This window comes from Zootoca vivipara, chromosome 6 (genome assembly GCF_963506605.1).
Source record: "Zootoca vivipara chromosome 6, rZooViv1.1, whole genome shotgun sequence".
NCBI classification, from domain to species: domain Eukaryota; kingdom Metazoa; phylum Chordata; class Lepidosauria; order Squamata; family Lacertidae; genus Zootoca; species Zootoca vivipara.
The window spans coordinates 21,447,498-21,465,833 of NC_083281.1; the positions used below are offsets into that span (position 1 = coordinate 21,447,498).

Below are 18,336 nucleotides of genomic sequence, written 5' to 3' on the forward strand. Positions count from 1 at the left end.
TTTTGGGGCGGGGTGCACAACATGGCACGCTTTGGGGGGCGGGGCACACTGTGCGCAGTGGCGAGGCGCGTGTTTTGGGGCAGGGTGCACGTTTTGGGCGGCGGGCAGGCAGCAGCAATGGTGCCCCTGGGATCGCGTCGCTCAGGGCGCACCGCCCCTATCTTCCTACGCCCCTGCCAGTCGGTATCTTGAGCTCTGCTGTGAGCTTTCGTGAAAAGAAGGAACTGAGAACAAGTCCCTCCCTCCAACTTTTGACCTTCAAGTGGGGCCAAGGGAAGGAAGTTTGCCTGCCTTTTCTTCATCCCTTCTGGGTAGGGCCTCCTCCTTTCTTCCTTCCCCTTTCTGCCACAGCCAGAAGCCATGCCTCAGCTCTGGTCTCTGCCCCACAGCCTGTCACCTGGCTGGCTAGCTTTGGCACAGAGAGAGATGTGAGGTGTGGGCTTCTGTTGCCAAGTTCCCTACCCTACTCTGTGCCCGTTGGGGGCTCTTGCCCAGCACAGAAGCAGGAAACACAGGAGCACCAGAAAGAGAAGACGAATCCAGGAGTCAGCCGAGGGGAGCATCCTCTGGATCAAAGTCTGAAATGAGGAAGCGGGAGAAGCTGCCGTACTGTGCTTGGGCTTCGCTGGGGAAGAAGAGTTTATGGCAGGCCACACTCTTCAAAGGTGAGATGGATAGGGACCCTAAATAGGAGGAAGGAGACACAAAGGGGGAGGGGAAATAGGTGCTGGGTTTCGATTTGTCCTTTGCTGGAGGGTGGCTAGTCTTTGGTGGCTGACTGCACAGCTCCAGTCACCAATTTCCCCACATTTCACCATCTGCTATCTGATAGCATGGAAAGAGGTTTTGATCTCTCTAAGGGTGACAGGCCACATTCACAACATACATTTAAGGCATTGTGATACCACTTTAAACCATCATGGCTTCCCCCAAAGGATTCTGGGAGGTGTGGTTTGTTAAGGGTGCCGAGTGTTGTCAGGTGACTTCTATTTCCCCTCTCAAAACTACAATTCCCAGAGGTGCCTCTGAAGAGGGGCTGACTGCTTAAGCTACTCTCGGAAGTTCTTTGGGGGCTGCAGTCCAGCAATGAGCAGGACACACACAGACTCACACACACAATCACATTTTTTTAAAAAAATTAATTTATATACCGTTCTTCATCTGAAGAGCACAGGGTTGTTTACATATAACTTTGAAAAACCATAACATACTCTTGAGAGGAGGCCCTTTTCTCAGTCCTGCCCCCTTCACAGCCAATCTTGGTTGAGATGTAGGACAGAGCCTTCTCTGTGGCTGCTCCCAAATTTTGGAGCTCCTTTCCTAGAGAAGTTAAACCGGTTTCTTCCTGGTCCTTCCTTCCTTATTCCAACAGCCTTTTAGGAACTGACTGTTCTTAAGGAAAGGGATGGTGCTGCGATGTTTTTATAGTTATTATCTCTGTTTTTAATAGATCATAAATGTGTGTGTGATTAATTATCTTTTAATGATTATCTTTTCTATGTTTGTAGCTTTTGAGTCCTAGTCTGGGGGGAAAGCCAGACTATAAATAAATATAATAATAAATATAACAACCACACACGCACATAGGGAATTGTTTTATTGTGTACTTGAATTGTGAATGCTCACATTTCAATGTTTGTGCAATTTGTTTTTATAACCTATAATCCACTTAGAAGCCTATTTTAGCATTAAGTGACATATAAACTAAGAAATTATAATGGAAAGAGGTGGAAAGAAGATGAAGTCCCTACCAGAGAAGAATGACATCCACCCAAGTTGATGGATTCTGCCTAAATGGCTAAAATGACCGGAAGAATCAGAAATCAGGAAGACCAAAATTGCAATAAGGAATGGGGAAAATTTATAACTTGTCTTAAATACCATTGCAAACAGTTAAAATCGTTAGTAGGATTGGAATATCACTTGTAGTTTAATGGTGAATCTTGGATACAGTGGAGAGGTAGAAGATTTGGATTATCATAAAAGATGTAGGAGGAAATGATTAACAACAGGACCCACAAAAGAAAGGAGAGAATTCCAGGAGATTCTTTGGAATCATGTTTTTATGCTGTATGTCAGATATGTGACTGTAACATTTTAATCTGAAAAACCAAATAAATAAATTGTTAAAAAGGAATTATAATACGGGGACATGCTTTTGCTCTTCTTCCCACCCTTCATGCTGCAGCCTCCATCCTGAGTTCTTGCTTCCTCTGGACTCAAGCCCAGGCCAAGACTGGAATACCTATCAAAGTCGAACCAGAAATACTGCAAGAAGGACAGAGTGTCACTTTAACACCAGGAGATATTAATGTGACCACACTTCGTAGCTGCAAATGGTATCGAGGGTCGAGTGCTGATGAAAATCGAATCTTCACCTATTTCCTAGCTCCAGTGATTTCACAGAAAAATGAATCTGCCTTCACTGACAGGGAGACTGGGAGAAGAGACTGTTCCCTTCACATCACAGATTTAACACCAAGCGACTCTGAAACCTACACACTGGAACCAGAAGGACCTCTGGAACACAGAACAGGGGCTATCAATATAACCGTCCCAGGTATGATTAGCTTGTTCTCCAGTCATTCTGACCTTTTATGCACCCAAATCTCTGCTGAGCTTCGAGGGCCAAATGACTCTGGAACCTATACGTTGAGAACAGAAGGACCTCTGGGATTTGAAACAGGGAGTGCAAACTTAGAGCTCTCCGGCATGAAACACACCCATCCTCTAAGCAGCTTCTGGCTAGGTCTCTGAGCATATCTGCTGGTTGAGAGAACTTTCCCCCAGCACAACTGTCTCCAAGAAGAAGCCATGTCATAACTGCTGGGTTCATTAACTGCAAGCAAATCACGGAGAATTAGAAGAAGAAGAATGTTTAGGTTTAGGTATTGAAGGCAGCTACTTTTAATAAGGGTTCCTGCTGTAATTCCATAATTCCTAGCACAACATGGTGGGTCTGGAAGTTCCCCTGGGTGGTGGTAACTGCATAAAATGGGCCTTTTGATTGAGGGTAAGGTCTCTTCCCCCCTTATTAAACCCCTCTCACGTGGCAATCACAATCCGCAGGTTTTGCTTGACTCGAGCCAAGCACAAGACCCCAACTGAAAGAGTTCATTTGCCGCCTTCATTATACACCTTTAAAGGTATATATAATATATATAATACACCTGACTGTTAGGTCCAGTCATGGATGACTCTTGGGTTGCGGCGCTAATCTCGCTTTACTGGCCAAGGGAGCCGGCGTACAGCTTCCGGGTGATGTGGCCAGCATGACTGAGACGCTTCTGTCGAACCAGAGCTGCGTACGGAAACGCCATTTACCTTCCCGGCGGAGCGGTATCTATTTATCTACTTGCACTTTGACGTGCTTTCGAACTGCTAGGTGGGCAGGAGCTGGGGCCGAGCAATGGGAGCTCACTCCATCGCGGGGATTCGAACCACCGACCTTCTGATTGGCAAGCCCTAGCCTCTGTGGTTTAACCCACAGCGCCACCCGCGTTGCTCTATATACACCTTTAGGCACCAGGCAAAAACGTCCCTCTTCCTGCAGGCCTTTGGCTGATTGGCATCCGATGCTCTTTTAAATGTGTTGTAGGAGGGGGAAATTATTAGTTTGTTCTTATTTTGTGGGTTTTTTATATTGTTATTTTATGTTGTGAACCGTCCCGAGATCTACGGATAAAGAGTGGTTAATAAATTTAATTAATTGATTAATAATAAAAATGGTGGAACCAGCAAAGTCAAAAGGAAGGAAGAGTTCCTGCTCAGATAGGTTACTTGATACTAGTCCTCAGGGTCAGCAGATGGAAGGAAACTCGGCCATTGCCTATTACCAACCTTCACTTAAGGAACAGATCCATGGAAGCGCCTGCTCTGGGTGGGAAACTGCAGGGCCTGGGTTGTCTGGCTTTTAAAATAGGAGATTCTTTCATTTCTGTGTTTTGCATCATGGCTATGTTATTCTTTCCTCCATTCACCTCGAAGGCCTTGATATGTTTGAAAAAAGGCAGTCAGCCAGATGAATGCTGGTCCTTATTGCTGCGATTGCTGAGTTCCTCAAAACCTTCTTTCTGGTTCCAGATTCTGCTCTGCTGGAAGCAGGAGTCGTATCTCGGATTGTCGTTGGGTCTCTGGTTGGGCTGATGTTGTTTGGAACACTGCTTTGTGTCTTATTCTGTGAGTAAGATGTTGGAAGCCTCAGGTGCCTGGCTCCTGTCGCCAACTACTGGAGCCCAGGGGAATTGCTGGACAGGGCGGGGACACAGGGTCTGCAGAAACAAATGTGCATAAAATGTGTTTGTGCTAACATTAATGCCAAACAATAATAATAATAATAATAATAATAATAATAATAATAATAATAATATTTTTATTATTTATACCCCACCCATCTGGCTGGGTTTCCCAACAGAGGACTAAAAACAGAATAAAAACTTCAAACATTAAAAACTTCCTGAAACAGGGCTGCCTTCAGATGTCTTCTAAAAATCAGATAGTTGTTTATTTCCTTGACATCTGATGGGGGGGAGGGCATTCCACAGGGTGGGTGCCACTACTGAGAAGGCCCTCTGCCTGATTCCCTGTAACCTCACATCTCTCAGTGAGGGAACAACCAGAAGGCCCTCAGAGCTGGATCTCAGGCTGAATGATGGGGGTGGAGATGCTCCTTCAGGTATACTGGACCGAGGCCGTTTAGGGCTTTAAAAGTCAGCACCAACACTTTGAGTTGTGCTCGGAAACGTACTGGGAGCCAATGTAGGTCTTTCAGGACCGGTGTTATGTGGTCTCGGCGGCCGCTCCCAGTCACCAATCTAGCTGCCGCATTCTGGATTAGTTGGTAGTTTCCAAGTCACCTTCAAAGGTAGCCCCACGTAGAGCGCATTGCAGTAATCCAAGCAGGAGATAACTAGAGCATGTAAGCCATCCATGTCACACACACACACACACACACACACACACACACACACACACACACACACCTTCAGTTAAGTCCCTCTTCCATTCATTTATTCCCCTTTTAATTTTCTGACAGATCCCACTCCAAATCAGTTCTGCTTCTATCATCCCAATTCTTTACCCCAATATCATCCCTTATGATAAAGAAAAAACATAAAAGCAAAGCACTGTGTAGGGTGAATGTTCAGGTTTGATTCCAACTTTTCTCCCTCCTTCAGGGGCCTGCCGTCTGAGATTTAAGACTTCTGCCCAAGTTGTATCTGAGCCTCCTTTACCTGATGATGTTCTCTTTTCTGGACAGGTGAGACCTGGACAGGTGAGGTATAGTGAGAGAAGCCGTTTGCACTGCCAAATCCTATTCCAAGTTTGTTTTCAAGCAGGCAATCCATTTAAGAACATGAAAGGGTTGCAAGGGCCCTGCCCCAAGGAATATATACAATCAGCAAGGCAGGAAAAGGATTAGCAGTTGACAACTCAGCAAAGAGAGTGGGATTGGGACACACAAAATTGGCTTTCTAAAAGGGAGGCCGCCCTCCTTTGGGGACGTTAAAAAATGTTTTGCAAGCCTGCATCTCCCCAGGGTTCACCTAAGCCTGTTGATACCCTCCTTCATTTCTCAACGGATCCATTTTGGTTCAATTTCTGTTGCCACACAGCTCTCAAGTTTGCTATTAGAACTAGCAATATTCAGAATTCAGCACTAACGCCCTGTCTGGGCTCAACAGCTCATCAGCCCCTGCTACTGGTGCTATTGCTTAATAACCAAGAACTGGTCTTAAGCATCATTACTATTATTGTTGTTTGTATTAAATCCAGGTCAAGTCTGACAGCTCCTCTGATCCCATCCACATGTACCAGGTAGGTGAAGTTCCATCACATTTATCCTTCTCTCAGAAAAGACATGTGATCCCATGTGATCTCCTCTCTCAAAGGGACAGAGCCACTGGAAGGAAAGGCCCTAACAAAGTCCTCCGATGACTTTGGTCTCTGGCTGAAACAACATCCTCTTTAACTCAGCAACATGGTTGACTGGGAGCTGTCCGTGGTCCTTATTTACCTGGCCTGAAGTCCCCGAGCCCCAGCAGAATCAGAGAGGCAGAAACTTTCAGACATGTATGCAAACACCTCCTCCACATATGCTGACCTTGTAAAGTAACACCTTAACATCCAAGCCGATGAGGGATTTGTTCTAAATACAGTGGTACCTTGGTTTAAGTACACAATTGGTTCCGGAAGTCTGTACTTAACCTGAAGTGAACATTCCCATTGAAAGTAATGGAAAGTGGATTAATCCATTCCAGACGGGTCTGCAGAGTACTTAAACTGAAAGTACTCAAACCGAAGCGTACTTAAACCGAGGTATGACTGTATGGATTCAGGTTCCCCCCTCCCTGCTTTCCACACTGATGCCTTTCCCTTCCTCTTCCCTTCTTGGTTAAAAGTTGTTTGCCTTAGGAACTTAAAAGAGCCTTAAAATAAATAATTAAAGTATTAGTTTAAAAGATTCCCTCTTCCTGCTCAATTGTCAAAGACTCAGGACAATTTTATGGTAGATAAAGTCTATTCATGGCTATTAATATGGCTGGCTGTGTGGTGCCTCCACGGTTAGAATCATAGGCTCGTGGAACTGTAAAGTTGGAAGGGACCCAAACGGTCATCTAGTCCAACCCCCTGCAATACTAGAGACTCCCTGACAGATGGCCATCCACCCTCAGTGGCCAACTTCCCAGGATGCCCAGGTTAAAAAAAAAAAAGCTTTGCTCTCAGTGCTTCTGTCTCATGCAGCTCCATTTCGTCCTCAGGCCCTCCAACAGAGAAACCAGGCAATGTATAACCAGCCAAACTGGTAATGCATGAACCCACCAACGTCCGTTTTACTTCTGACTTGGAGCTTCAATGGAAGGGCACGCCCTGGAAGTCCAAAGTACAGCCCCCTGTTTCTCTGGTTAAAGGGATCTTGTGGAAGGGCAAAGGAAGAACTGCCTGAGACCTTGGAGATCCAGTTGGAATCAAAGTACTGAGCTAGCTCTGAATCTGCCCAAAGTAGCTTCCAATGCCCTACTCTGGGAAGCTCTCCCTATAATGGCCATGAAATTCGTGAAACTGTTACTTGTGTGGCCAGTGGCTGAATCTGCAAATATAGCTCATGGCATCCTTTGCCAACCAGGTGCCTGCCAGATGTTTTTGACTCCAACCACCATCAGATCCAGCCAACAGCTCTGGATTAAAGAAACAGAAAACCATATTCCATTTTTTTGCTATGGACAAAATAATTTGTTGCCTGAGACAACAAGAGTTGTTGAGCTTTTGGGGGGCAAAGTTGTTGAGCTTGCAAAATTTCTTCCTTCTTGGCAGCAATAAGTAATTAGCTAATTAGCAATTTGTTATACTTTCAAATCATCTGCCTGAGGCTGCTATCTCACTCTGCCCAATGGAAGGGCCAGCCCTGGCTAATGGGTCAACTACCTCCTTTCTTGGTGGTGTAAGAACATGCCCCATGGTATATCCAGTTGATGAGGATCGAAATGAAGGAAGATGATCTCTTAAGTTCACAACGCTTTGCCCAGGCCTTCTCCAACCCATAACCCCAGAATCTCTGTTTCATTTGCTTATTTATTTATACTGTTTTATTTGTTTGGGATAGTATTTCAGAGAGAGAGAGAGAGAGAGAGAGAGAGAGAGAGAGAGAGAGAGAGAGAGAGAGAGAACATAGTGCACCGCTTACAGATTTTAAGCACTTTGGAAATGCTTTTAAATAAATCAATAAAGCTGCTGGTAGATGCAATTAAAAAATAAAGGAAATTTCCTGAATCACCACCAGGGGGCACATCATTGCATGTATTGAGAGAGTTTCTTGAAACTCAGCAGAATAAATTTCTGAGTAAGGTCATCCATCCAGGAGGGTTTAACTTCAGGTCCCCCCCAAAATCAGCCTTTGTCAAAGTGCTTTGGCAAGTGTCCTGGCAACTTGGTTCCCGGGTGAAATGGATTAACCCAAGTCCTTTTTCATCTGGTTTCCAGCCTAGTTTTATTTGTTAGTTTGCTTTTTACCTTTCTTTACCACCCATCAACTTAACTGTGCTCTCAGCCGAACACCTGCCAACGTGGTGAGACAAATTATCTATAGAGAACTTAACCGCTGCTGACATTAACACTGGCCAAAGACAAGGCATGAAGTGAAGGAAGGAAGACGAACTTAGTCCATCCATGTCATAAGAGGAGGTTGGATGGCCACCCGTCCTGGATGCTTTGGTTGAGATTCCTGCATTGCAGAGGGTTGGACTAGATGACCCTCGGGGTACCTTCCAACTCTACAATTCTATGATTCTGAGATTCTATGACCCTAGAGCAGGCATCCCCAAATTGCGGCCCTCAAGATGTTTTGGCCTACAGCTCCCATGATCCCTAGTTAACAGGACCAGTGGTCAGGGATGATGGGAATTGTAGTCCAAAACATCTGGAGGGCCGAAGTTTGGGGGTGGCTGCCCTAGAGTCTATCAGTGACCAGAGTCAGACTCCTGTTCCACTGGCTAAGGCACTGGACCAAGTTCCTGCCATTGAACCCGGTGGTCAGGGGCAAACTATATGATATTCCACAGCGCAAGTACCTGTTAAAGGAGCTGAGCTTAATTTTCTCTATGAAAAGTTAAGTCTCCAAGGAGATGAGAGATTGTTGCTGCCCCAATGAGAGGGAAAGTCCTCTCAAAGAAGAGACTGCCATTTCCTGAACAGCCACTAGAGGGACACAGAATCCCATATTAAAAAAAACAGGGTGTTGGGGAGTTGATAGAAAATATCCAATCTCAGTTTTGAAAGTCAGTGGGTGGTCTCCAGCAAATATTCCTATCTCAGCCTAATTTATCTCACAGGGTTGTCGTAGGGATAAGATGGAGTAATTCCAGACACACCGTCCAGAGCTCCTTGGAGAAAGCGTGGGATGTGATATATAGCACCACCACAGCCAACAACAGGCTCAGCTTGTGGGCTGTTTATTTGCAATGCTGTGTTTTTATGAAGTATATTGCGAGAATGCTTAATGGGTACTGGTGCTTCCCCATTAATACAGAGCACACATTAAGTGCTCAGGAAACCATTTTAACTGCATTGCCTGAATCAAGAGGCGTTGTCATCACTAAATACCTCCTCAAATGATGGGGCATTTAAATGCATTTCACGAGATGCAATTAGTGCCTTATCGATTCAGTTGTTTTCATGATGTATGCAGAAATTAATTCGGTATCCCAACAGTTTTTGTTGTTGTTTTGCAATTTGGAGAGGGGTCTTTTTTTGGAGGCCCAAACCCTAATCTTGTCCCATCACCAGCTTTGGTTGCCATCCTAGTCGTCTTCAAGGAATAAGGTAGGGAAGAATGTTATCCTTTGTCTCAGGCAGCAAAATGTCTTGGGCCAGCTCTGCAGGCAGCCAACATCCCAAGAGATTTGTGCGTGTGTATGTATTTTCCATCTCAGGCACCAAAAATGTCTTCAACCACCGCTCTGTCAGGGTTGCCAATGGCAGGGCACCCCTGGGTGCCCCTGCAGAGCCCTGCCCTGGTGCCCACAGGGTCTCACTGCCCCCATTCCTCCACAGGCACAAATCAAGCTTGAAAGAAGGAAGAATCCTCTCCCCAGCAACAATCTCCAGGAGGATCACCACACAAAAAAGTAAAAATACAAAAAATAGCTTGGACAAAAGTTGCAACACTCTTTTTTCAAACCTCGGGGCAGCTATGAAACTATGAAACTAATGAAGCTTAAGTTTCAGGGCCCCTAATCCTGAAGCAATTTTGGATTAAAATTTTTGTGTTGAGAAGACCCAATTTGAGTCACACAACTCTAATTGGTTAATCTTGCGTTGTATATATTTCAAGAATCCCTAAGTTTGAGAGTCAGTAGCACAGATGTTGTAAAGGTGTGGTGATCTGTCCGGCAACAACCCCCTTGAAGAATCATAGAACTCTAGCATTGGAAGGGACCCCGAGTGTCAGCCGGTCCAACCCCTTGGAATGCAGGGATCTTTTGCCCAACACGGGCTCGCCTCGAACCCATGACCTTGAGATTAATAAATGTCTCATGTTCTACCGACTGACCTACCCAGAGCTCGTTGTTGGCTGCGAAGGGCCCCAAAAACGTAGGTCCGCCGGCGCCACTGCTTTGGGTTTGGAAGTGTGGGTTTGTGAGTGTGGTTGTCGTGTGCGTAATTGCGCTACACGCACCGAGCGGTGCAAGCGCGGTTCCGCCGTGTGGCCGGGAAAGTTTCCCAGGCTTGCAGACGCTCCCAGGGTTCCCCGAAGGTTGGCGACCCCCTTTTCCTCCCGTCCCACGTTTCTGCCCGAAACTCGCCCTGCCTTTCCGGGCGGGAGGGCGACCTCGGCTCTCTCTATTGCGCTTCCCAGACGTGGCGGGACGGGCGCGCCCCGGCTCTTCCTCCTCCCTCCTCCTGCTCCCCTAACGGGAAGTGTCTGCTCGGCAAGGCGGAGCCGATCGAGGCTTCAGTGGCCGCTGGCTGGTTGTGGGCAGAGTCCTCTTCTCCCCGCCTCCGACGGCCGCGCCTTTCCTGCGAATCCCGCTACCTGGCCGAGGACGCTGGAGCGCGCAGACGGGGTACAAGCCCGGCCCCCGAGGGCGGGACAAGCGAGACAGGGTAGGGTAGGGCAGGGTCGCCTCTAGGTTGCCGGATCTCCAGCCGGGCAGATCAGAACCCAGAGATCTGCGGCCGGGCGCTGGTGAGCAGCTGGAAGCGAAGGGCCACACCACGAAGCGAAGCCCCGCCATGGGCAGGCAAGAGGCATGGAGACCCCCCGGATGGAGGCACTCCTGGCACACGGCGCTCCTAGCAGGTGAGGCCGACCGGGACCCTAAAAGAGAGCCACATATTTATTTATTGGGGGGGCGCTGCTTGCCAGGGAGTTGGAGAGTCTCAAAGGAACGGGGGGGGGAGAATGGGGCATCTCTCTCTGACCCCGCTTGCCTGCCCTGTAGTTGTGTTCCCCAGCAACAATGATTCTGTGTTGAGATTCCTGCATTGCAGAGGTTTGGACTAGACGACCCTCGTGGTCCCAAAGTTGGAGGGGATCCCGAGGGCCATCTAGTCCAAGCCCCTGTGTGAAGCTCAAACCCACAACCCTGAGATTAAGAGTTTTGTGCTTTACCAACTGAGCTACCGAGGGGATGATTGTACGATTCTAGCTCATATGATTACTGTGTTTATTGCATTTATTAGAGCAAGATCCTAGGGGTGATCAGATGTTTAGTGACTATTCAATGCATCACTCTTGATTTTGACTTCAGAGCCCCTTAGCACCATAGGTCCACGCTCATGGCAAATTGCGCTTGAATAGCTACTGTCTTTCCACCTCTTCCTGAGAATGTTCCCCTAAGGCATCCACTTCTTACAAACTTTTGAATACTTTTGCAGGGTTGAGGCAATTTCATGGAACAGGAAGCTATCAATGGCTGCTAGACTGGCTGGCTATAGATTACCTCTGGTGTCGAATACAGTCCCTGAATTCCAGTCCCTGGGGATCTGGAGCAGGAGAGGGTCATTGTACTCATGTGGGCTTCCCAGAGGCATCTGTTTGCCGCTGTGGGACCAGGATGCTGGAATATAGTAGTCCTGATCCAGAAGTCAGGCTGGCCTTATGTTCTTAGGTCTTACGGGTTACCTAACCCAAATCAAGGGAACTTCTAGCACCTATAACCTAGTCAGCCCCTCTCCATAGGGTCAAGTTACATGGGAGATGGGTGGTTGTTGTTGTTGTTTAGTCGTTTAGTCGTGTCCGACTCTTCGTGACCCCATGGACCATAGCACGCCAGGCACTCCTGTCTTGCACTGCCTCCCGCAGTTTGGTCAAACTCATGTTCGTAGCTTCGAGAACACTGTCCAACCATCTCGTCCTCTGTCGTCCCCTTCTCCTAGTGCCCTCAATCTTTCCCAACATCAGGGTCTTTTCCAAGGATTCTTCTCTTCTCATGAGGTGGCCAAAGTATTGGAGCCTCAGCTTCACGATCTGTCCTTCCAGTGCGCACTCAGAGCTGATTTCCTTAAGAATGGATAGGTTTGATCTTCTAGCAGTCCATGGGACTCTCAAGAGTCTCCTCCAGCACCATAATTCGAAAGCATCAATTCTTCGGCGATCAGCCTTCTTTATGGTCCAGATCGGTGGTTAGGCTCCCTTTTTCCTGAGCTGCAATCTTTGTTGAGCTCATCCTCCTTTGAGGTTGCTGTTGGGTGACATCTGGTTTGGACTTTCCTGCCCATAGATCTAAACCAATTCCAATGGGAATTCCCATCCCCATGGCAGGGATGGGATGGAAAGTGAAAGAGATAAAAGGAAGGCAAAGGTTATAGTTCTATGCAAAGTTTGCTGATAATGCTGAGGTTTATGGAATACTTGTACAGTATGGCTAAGGAAAAGAGGCAGTTTTAGAAACTAAGATAAATATGTTAGGCGCCAAATGGCTCCTTAAACCAAGGTTACAGTTGCCAAAGCGGAAGGCTTAGTTGCCATTTTGGGGCCAGATGGCTCAAAAGTCATATTTTCCAAGGCGACCTTTTGGTTCCTGAAGTTCATTCGGATTCATGCAGATAAAATATAACAGATAGAATTCTACAGGATGTGTTGCTAATGTGTGAAAACAGTCCAGATCCAAGAATTTCCAGGCACACAACTCCAGATAGTGGAGACGTCATGCGGGATATCTGTTTCTTGACTATACTATTTCAGAACACAGGTGGGGTGTGACAGCTGACTTAATTATCTCCATTATATTAAAAAAATTTTTTTCACTTTTTTCATATGCTCATTAATGTGTGCATTGTAATTATATCAGCACTCTTTTGGGCTAAAGTCTCTTTGAAATAGTGTAAAAGCCCATAACAGCATGACTTTGGGGGCATTTCTTCATCACCTGACGGCCTTTTGGAATATGATTACTACACATGCTGATATCTGTTCTTTTTGCCTAGAACAGGTCTTTTGCTTGCAGTTAAGTTTCCTTTTTTTTTCTTCTCCACACTGCAGCCTCCATCCTGAGTTCCTGCTTCCTGTTGACTCGAGCCCAGGAGACACCTGGAATAAGTATCAGAGTTTATCCAGAAGTGCTGAAAGAAGGAGATAGTGTCACTTTGACACCAGAAGGTTTAGATCTGAAGGTGCTTAGTAGCTGCAAATGGTACCGAGGGGCAATTATGGAAGAAAAATACATTATTTTTACCTTTTTCCTAACTCCAGTTATTGGTCAGAAAAATGGAACTGCCCACACTGGCAGGGAGACTGGGAACCCAGATTGCTCCCTTCGCATCGCAGATTTAAAGCTAAGTGACTCTGGAACCTATTCATTTACACCAGAATCTTTGGTGGTTTCCAACACAGGGGCTACAAACATCACCGTTTCAGGTATGATTAACTTGCTCTCCAGTCATCCTTACTACTTATGCACCCAAATTCTCCTCTGCTGAGCTCTGAGGTGGAGAATTCTTTGCCTTCCCCCTTGGGGCGAGAGGCAGCTCGTGAATTTGTCCTAAACACAATTCCTCTGCCCCAAGAATGAGGCCCTACAAAATTAATCATTTTTTTCATCAGAAAACTATACCAGAATACACTAGTCTTGCTACTGCCTTTTTAGCTGTTCAATTGGAAAATGTTTGAGGGTTTTTTTGGGGGGGGGGAGTTATATTCATTTAAAAGCATTTTAAAACCAATTAATATTTTAAAATCCCTATACTCTGTTACTTGCATTAGTAGGAATTGGGGGGGGGGGGATCCAATACAGTTCACATTTAAAGTCAGTTTCCAAAACAATATGAGACACAGCAACCCTTTGAAATTCACACTTACCTGAATTTTGCAGTTCTCCAGCCCAGTAATGTGTCCAAAAACACAATATAAGAAAGATAATGTGCAGAAGAATGCACATTTGTGATAATATACAAAAATGCATTATAATGTGTGTGTTAGGCAAAATTGCAAAGCAAGTTATGTACATTGGAAGAAATCGCACTAAAATCCTGCTGAATTTTTTTAATTTTCATGAGGATTTGTTTTGATGGGGAAATGTATAGAACTGAATAGTAGAGAAATTAGAAACTTAAGAGAAACCAAAGTTGACAGATTTGCCCATTCCTCTGCACTGGTCACCCTTATATACTGTTACATTAGTTAATTCCCATTATATGCTCAATCTGGATGGCTAAAGAGTCGTAGACCTGCACCATTTCCCCCTGTGAGTCAGTACATGCTCACAGGGGAAATCAAGTTCCTGATTGTTGTTAATGATTTATAATGCAAAAATAGGAATTGTTAGTGACTCCAGATTAACCAAACTGGAGGGGAAAGATGGGGTTTTCTGAATGTGGGATGTGAACCAGTCTCCTTGGATCTGTGCCAGCTTGTTGGTATTGAAAAGAAGTTGATTCAATTTGGCTAACCTGCTGGAGGGGAAAAAGTAGTTCTCTATTTTGAGTGAATGGCACAGACAGGAGTGCCAAGAAAAACAATGAACAGTGGTGTCTGGGTTATCAATAGAATAAGGTTGGCTGATATATATATTTGTAGGGTGGTACCCTGGCGTGCTCTGGTCCATTGGGTCATGAAGAGTCGGACACGACTAAACGACTAAACAACAACACTCTGGACGCTGGTGGTGCTGTGGTTAAACCACAGGGCCTAGGGCTTGCCGATCAGAAGGACGGCGGTTCGAATCCCCACGACGGGGTGAGCTCCTGTTGCTCGGTCACAGCTCCTGACAGCCTAGTAGTTCAAAAGCACATCAAAGTGCAAGAACAGTGGTGCCTCGACTTACGAATTTAATCCGTTCCGAGGGCACCTTCGTAGGTTGAAAAATTCGTAAGTAGAAAAGCGCCATTGGAAACACAATTTCCCATAGGAATGCATTGGAAACGGAAAAATTTGTAAGTCGCAACCCCATCTAAAAATTTGTAAGTCGAAAAAACCCTATCTAAAACCGCCGCGGTTTCCATTAGGATGTCGAGAAATTCATACGCGTGCGGCCATTTGCCCCATTCGTAAGTCGAAAAATTCGGTTGTCGAGTCGTTCGTAAGTCAAGGTACAAGTGTAGATAAATAGGTACCGCTCCTGGCGGGAAGTTAAACGGCGTTTCCGTGCGCTGCTCTGGTTCACTAGAAGCGGCTTAGTCATGCTGGCCACATTACCTGGAAGCTGTACGCCGGCTCCCTTGGCCAGTAAAGCGAGATGAGCGCCACAACCCCAGAGTCAACCGCGACTGGACCTAATGGTCAGGGGTCACCTTTACCTATACCTTTACTCTCTGCCATTTTTCTGCATCTGGTCTTGCACAAAAGTGGTTGGAGGGCTACCCCAAAGTGGTAGATTGTCCTAGGTTCAGTCCCCAACATTTCCAGGTAGGGCTCGGGGGAGAATCTTGTCTGAGATTGTGTAGAGCAACTGCTGGCTGGTGTAGTCAATAGTGAGCTAGATAGACTAAGGCATTGTAAGGCAGTTCTCTGTGTTCCTATAAGGGACAGTTCTTTCCTGTTCTTTTGGACTGGGGGCTATCCTGCCTTGTTACCTTGATGAAACTTTCCCAGGGGTGTCTTTATACAATGATGTTGGAGCAAATTAATCCACTGTTTTACATGTCCTGTTCTAGTATGCAACAGGCTCCCGAGCTGCAGAAAGCGAGTGGAGCATCTGCACATTGAGTTAAGGCCACATGGAGGCCAAGGCACATGACCAAAGTGACATGATGAGAAGGGAGTTGGGTGTTTACATTGCTGTCATGGTGTGGGTTTGTTCCATGTACACCTCGCTTGAACCAGAGAGTTTTCCAAAGTGCCAAAACTGGTGTGGCAAATGTGGTGCAAGTTACATCCAACTAAGGATGTGTTCACACTTCTTCTGTTTACTGTGCACTCACACTGCCTTTCCAGTGCTGGGTTTTTTAATCCATGTTCACATGACGTTGGCCAAAATGCCCATGTTATCTTGTATTTTGTTATAAGATGCTACTGTTGATGTGTTGTTTCTCAAACCTCAGCCCAGTTGGAATCCTTAAGGTCTGGACACCTTTGCATAGGGTAGAGACACCCCCACTTTGCCAATGTGTGTGCAAACAGAAACAAATCTGACATGAATGAAGATGTGCTTATGTGAACAGCTTGCAAGGGTGGGGAGCAGGGAAATGCTTTAAGATGGCAGTGTCTACCCAAAGTTCTACTTGAAAACGACCCATTGAAATGAATGGACCTAATTTAGTCATGTCATTTCAATGGGTCTACTCTGAGAATGACTAACATTGGGTGCAACCCATTGTCTTTAAAATGAGTAGAAGAAGCAAGAGTGACTCATGGGGTACAATATACATGGGCCTTATTTCAATGAACAGGAGCTATATGCTTAAAAGAGACAGGTGCAGGAAAATCTATTGATGCATTGCACCCCATGTTAATTAGTTATACAGTGGGTTCCACTGGATTTTTCCTTGTTTTGCACCAAAATGCCTTTGCTTGCTCCTGAATGGCAGAGTTGGCGTATTAATACCCCAGGATGATTTAAATACAGGTCTGATTTGACTTAGCAGAGGTGACTCCCAAAACTTGGTTGCCTGCGTGGACTTTGGGTTTTAATATTCCAGGGGTGCCCTGTGCAACGCCCCCTGCGGCACCCTCTTAGCCCAGCGCCCAGTGCGAGCAAAGCAGTCATGCTCCCCTAAATTCGCCTCTGCCTGCATGTTCTCACATGCACAGATTCCTAGGCTGCAGTCTGTATGTATCACTGATGTGTGTTTGGATCACATTTCTTCATATGCTATAGTATACCAGCTATATTCATCTGAGTGTTGCAACGCGTGCTGTCATATTCTGTTAAAAGGGTATTAAACTTGAGTAGGTACGAATTGAATTCAGAATTCTAAAAATCTGAATATTTGGTAGGGAGGTTTTCTGAAGCACGAAATGAGATCATGGATTTGTGAAAGCTAACTATAGGTTTTCCAAAGTTGCTGGGCATTTATTTATTTATTTATTTCGGCTAATATGCCAAAATGGTTGTCTGATCCAGCTGTCTGACAATAATCGGACTGTTGATATCCCACACATTATCCACAGGGATGCTGGGAATGCACATGTGCGAATCAGCACTGAAATATTATCAGATCAAACACTTGTACAGCGCTTGAATACTTGTTGCTGGATATAGGAACTGAAAAAACACTGAATACTCAATTACTTGTCAATTGTAGATGTGTTCTCCATCTGTCAGACTCTATAGAAGCATCTCTGTTCTTTTCTGTTTTTGTTAATACATTTCTGAAATGTTTATTTGCTGGGTATTTGTTTCTACCAATCTCTATCAAGCCTCAGTAGGAGAAAAAAAACTGTTGTTAATGGTTCTCTGTTGGCAACCCTCTGGTTTCAAACCAGTGATATGATAGTTGCAACCTGCAGCTGATGTGAGCTGATGCTGGACGAAGCAGCTCACTTTAGGCATCCAATTCCAGGGTGCTATTAAGAATCAGAATGCAATTCATGATCTGGTGGTGGTGTTATATTTTACCAGCATTTCGATTGCCATTTGGTTTTTCCTGCCTCGGGTACCAACCGGCTTCTGAAATGGGGCAATCTTTGGTTCCCTTCCTCATGCTTTCACATAGCTCAGCAACGATAACACTGTGTCTCTTCCATCTGTAGAAATTCTCTCCAGCCCCAACGTGCTTGTTTCCCCATTCCCTTTCCTAACTGAGTTCGAGACTGCCATTTTAACTTGCAAAACCTCGCCTAACGTCAGTGTCGCCTGGTTCTGGGATGGAATGCCTCTCAGGGAGAGCTCTCAGATGCAGCTTTCCAATGCTAATCAGACTCTCACCATCCATGGCATTAAGCGCAGCGATGCTGGGGACTATCGCTGTCAAGTGTCCAACCCAGTCTCCACTGCAAGGAGTGATGCCGTATACATTTCAGTGTTCTGTGAGTATCTGTCTCCAAGCGCCGTCCGTTGGACCTGTCCCGGTCTCTGCTTCTTCTCTGTCCTGTGGCATCTTCTCCCGCCTTTACATCTCTTCAGGTGGTTCGGTTTCAACAAAAAAAGTCTTATTTTATTTCTGGTTCTTCAGATCTCTCCGGGTTGCTTCTAGGGAACTTCTTCATGGTGCTTGGATAGAGAGTCAAGATATGGTGATTGTACTGTGCCAATGCAATGTGCAAATTTTGTTGCGGTATCCATGAAAATCTAGTTCCAACGGTTCAGTTCAGAAGTCCGCCTCCGCTGCTGGCTGACTCTAGCACCTTGGTCACCTTCCTTGTCCTCTCTGTTCCTCATTAGATTAAATTGTAGCTTACCCTCACCTTCTAACAGGAATGGTCCTGTTCAGTATCTTTGCCAGTCTGCCATGCCCTCC

The 18,336-nt window shown here is 45.8% G+C and overlaps 2 protein-coding genes across 6 annotated transcripts in view; both read left to right on the forward strand.

Annotated features, from left to right (window-relative positions):
* Window positions 1–320: 320 nt before the first annotated feature.
* Window positions 321–7,877, forward strand: LOC118086119 (uncharacterized). 2 transcript variants are annotated; one of them, XM_035117396.2, is made up of 6 exons: window positions 321–665; window positions 2,189–2,560; window positions 4,084–4,179; window positions 5,178–5,275; window positions 5,776–5,817; window positions 6,762–7,877. In XM_035117396.2, exons 1-6 carry the CDS (start codon window positions 584–586, stop codon window positions 6,807–6,809), a joined length of 738 nt encoding a protein of 245 aa, XP_034973287.1. In that variant the 5' UTR covers window positions 321–583; the 3' UTR covers window positions 6,810–7,877. The 2 variants fall into 2 exon arrangements, with proteins under 2 accessions (XP_034973287.1, XP_034973288.1); XM_035117397.2 differs by having other exon boundaries at window positions 5,178–5,260.
* Window positions 7,878–10,459: 2,582 nt separating this feature from the next.
* LOC118086118 (carcinoembryonic antigen-related cell adhesion molecule 5) overlaps window positions 10,460–18,336 on the forward strand; it is a 48,747-nt gene continuing 40,870 nt past the window's right edge. For 2 of the 4 annotated variants that reach the window (XM_035117393.2, XM_035117394.2), the window contains exons 1-2: window positions 10,466–10,798; window positions 12,983–13,357. In XM_035117393.2, the coding sequence (XP_034973284.1) occupies window positions 10,732–10,798; window positions 12,983–13,357 (442 nt within the window). In that variant the 5' untranslated portion in view covers window positions 10,466–10,731. Of the gene's footprint in view, window positions 10,799–12,982; window positions 13,358–18,336 lie in introns of all 4 variants that reach the window. The other 2 variants (XM_060275595.1, XM_035117392.2) reach the window with 2 other exon arrangements.

Bases quoted from the DNA above. Each gene is read 5' to 3' on its own strand.
- LOC118086119 (XM_035117396.2), top strand. From the start codon at position 584: ATGAGGAAGCGGGAGAAGCTGCCGTACTGTGCTTGGGCTTCGCTGGGG. The intron at 4,180-5,177 runs GTGAGTAAGATG...TCCCTCCTTCAG, and splicing joins ACTGCTTTGTGTCTTATTCT to GGGCCTGCCGTCTGAGATTT. The intron at 5,818-6,761 runs GTAGGTGAAGTT...TTTCGTCCTCAG, and splicing joins ATCCCATCCACATGTACCAG to GCCCTCCAACAGAGAAACCA.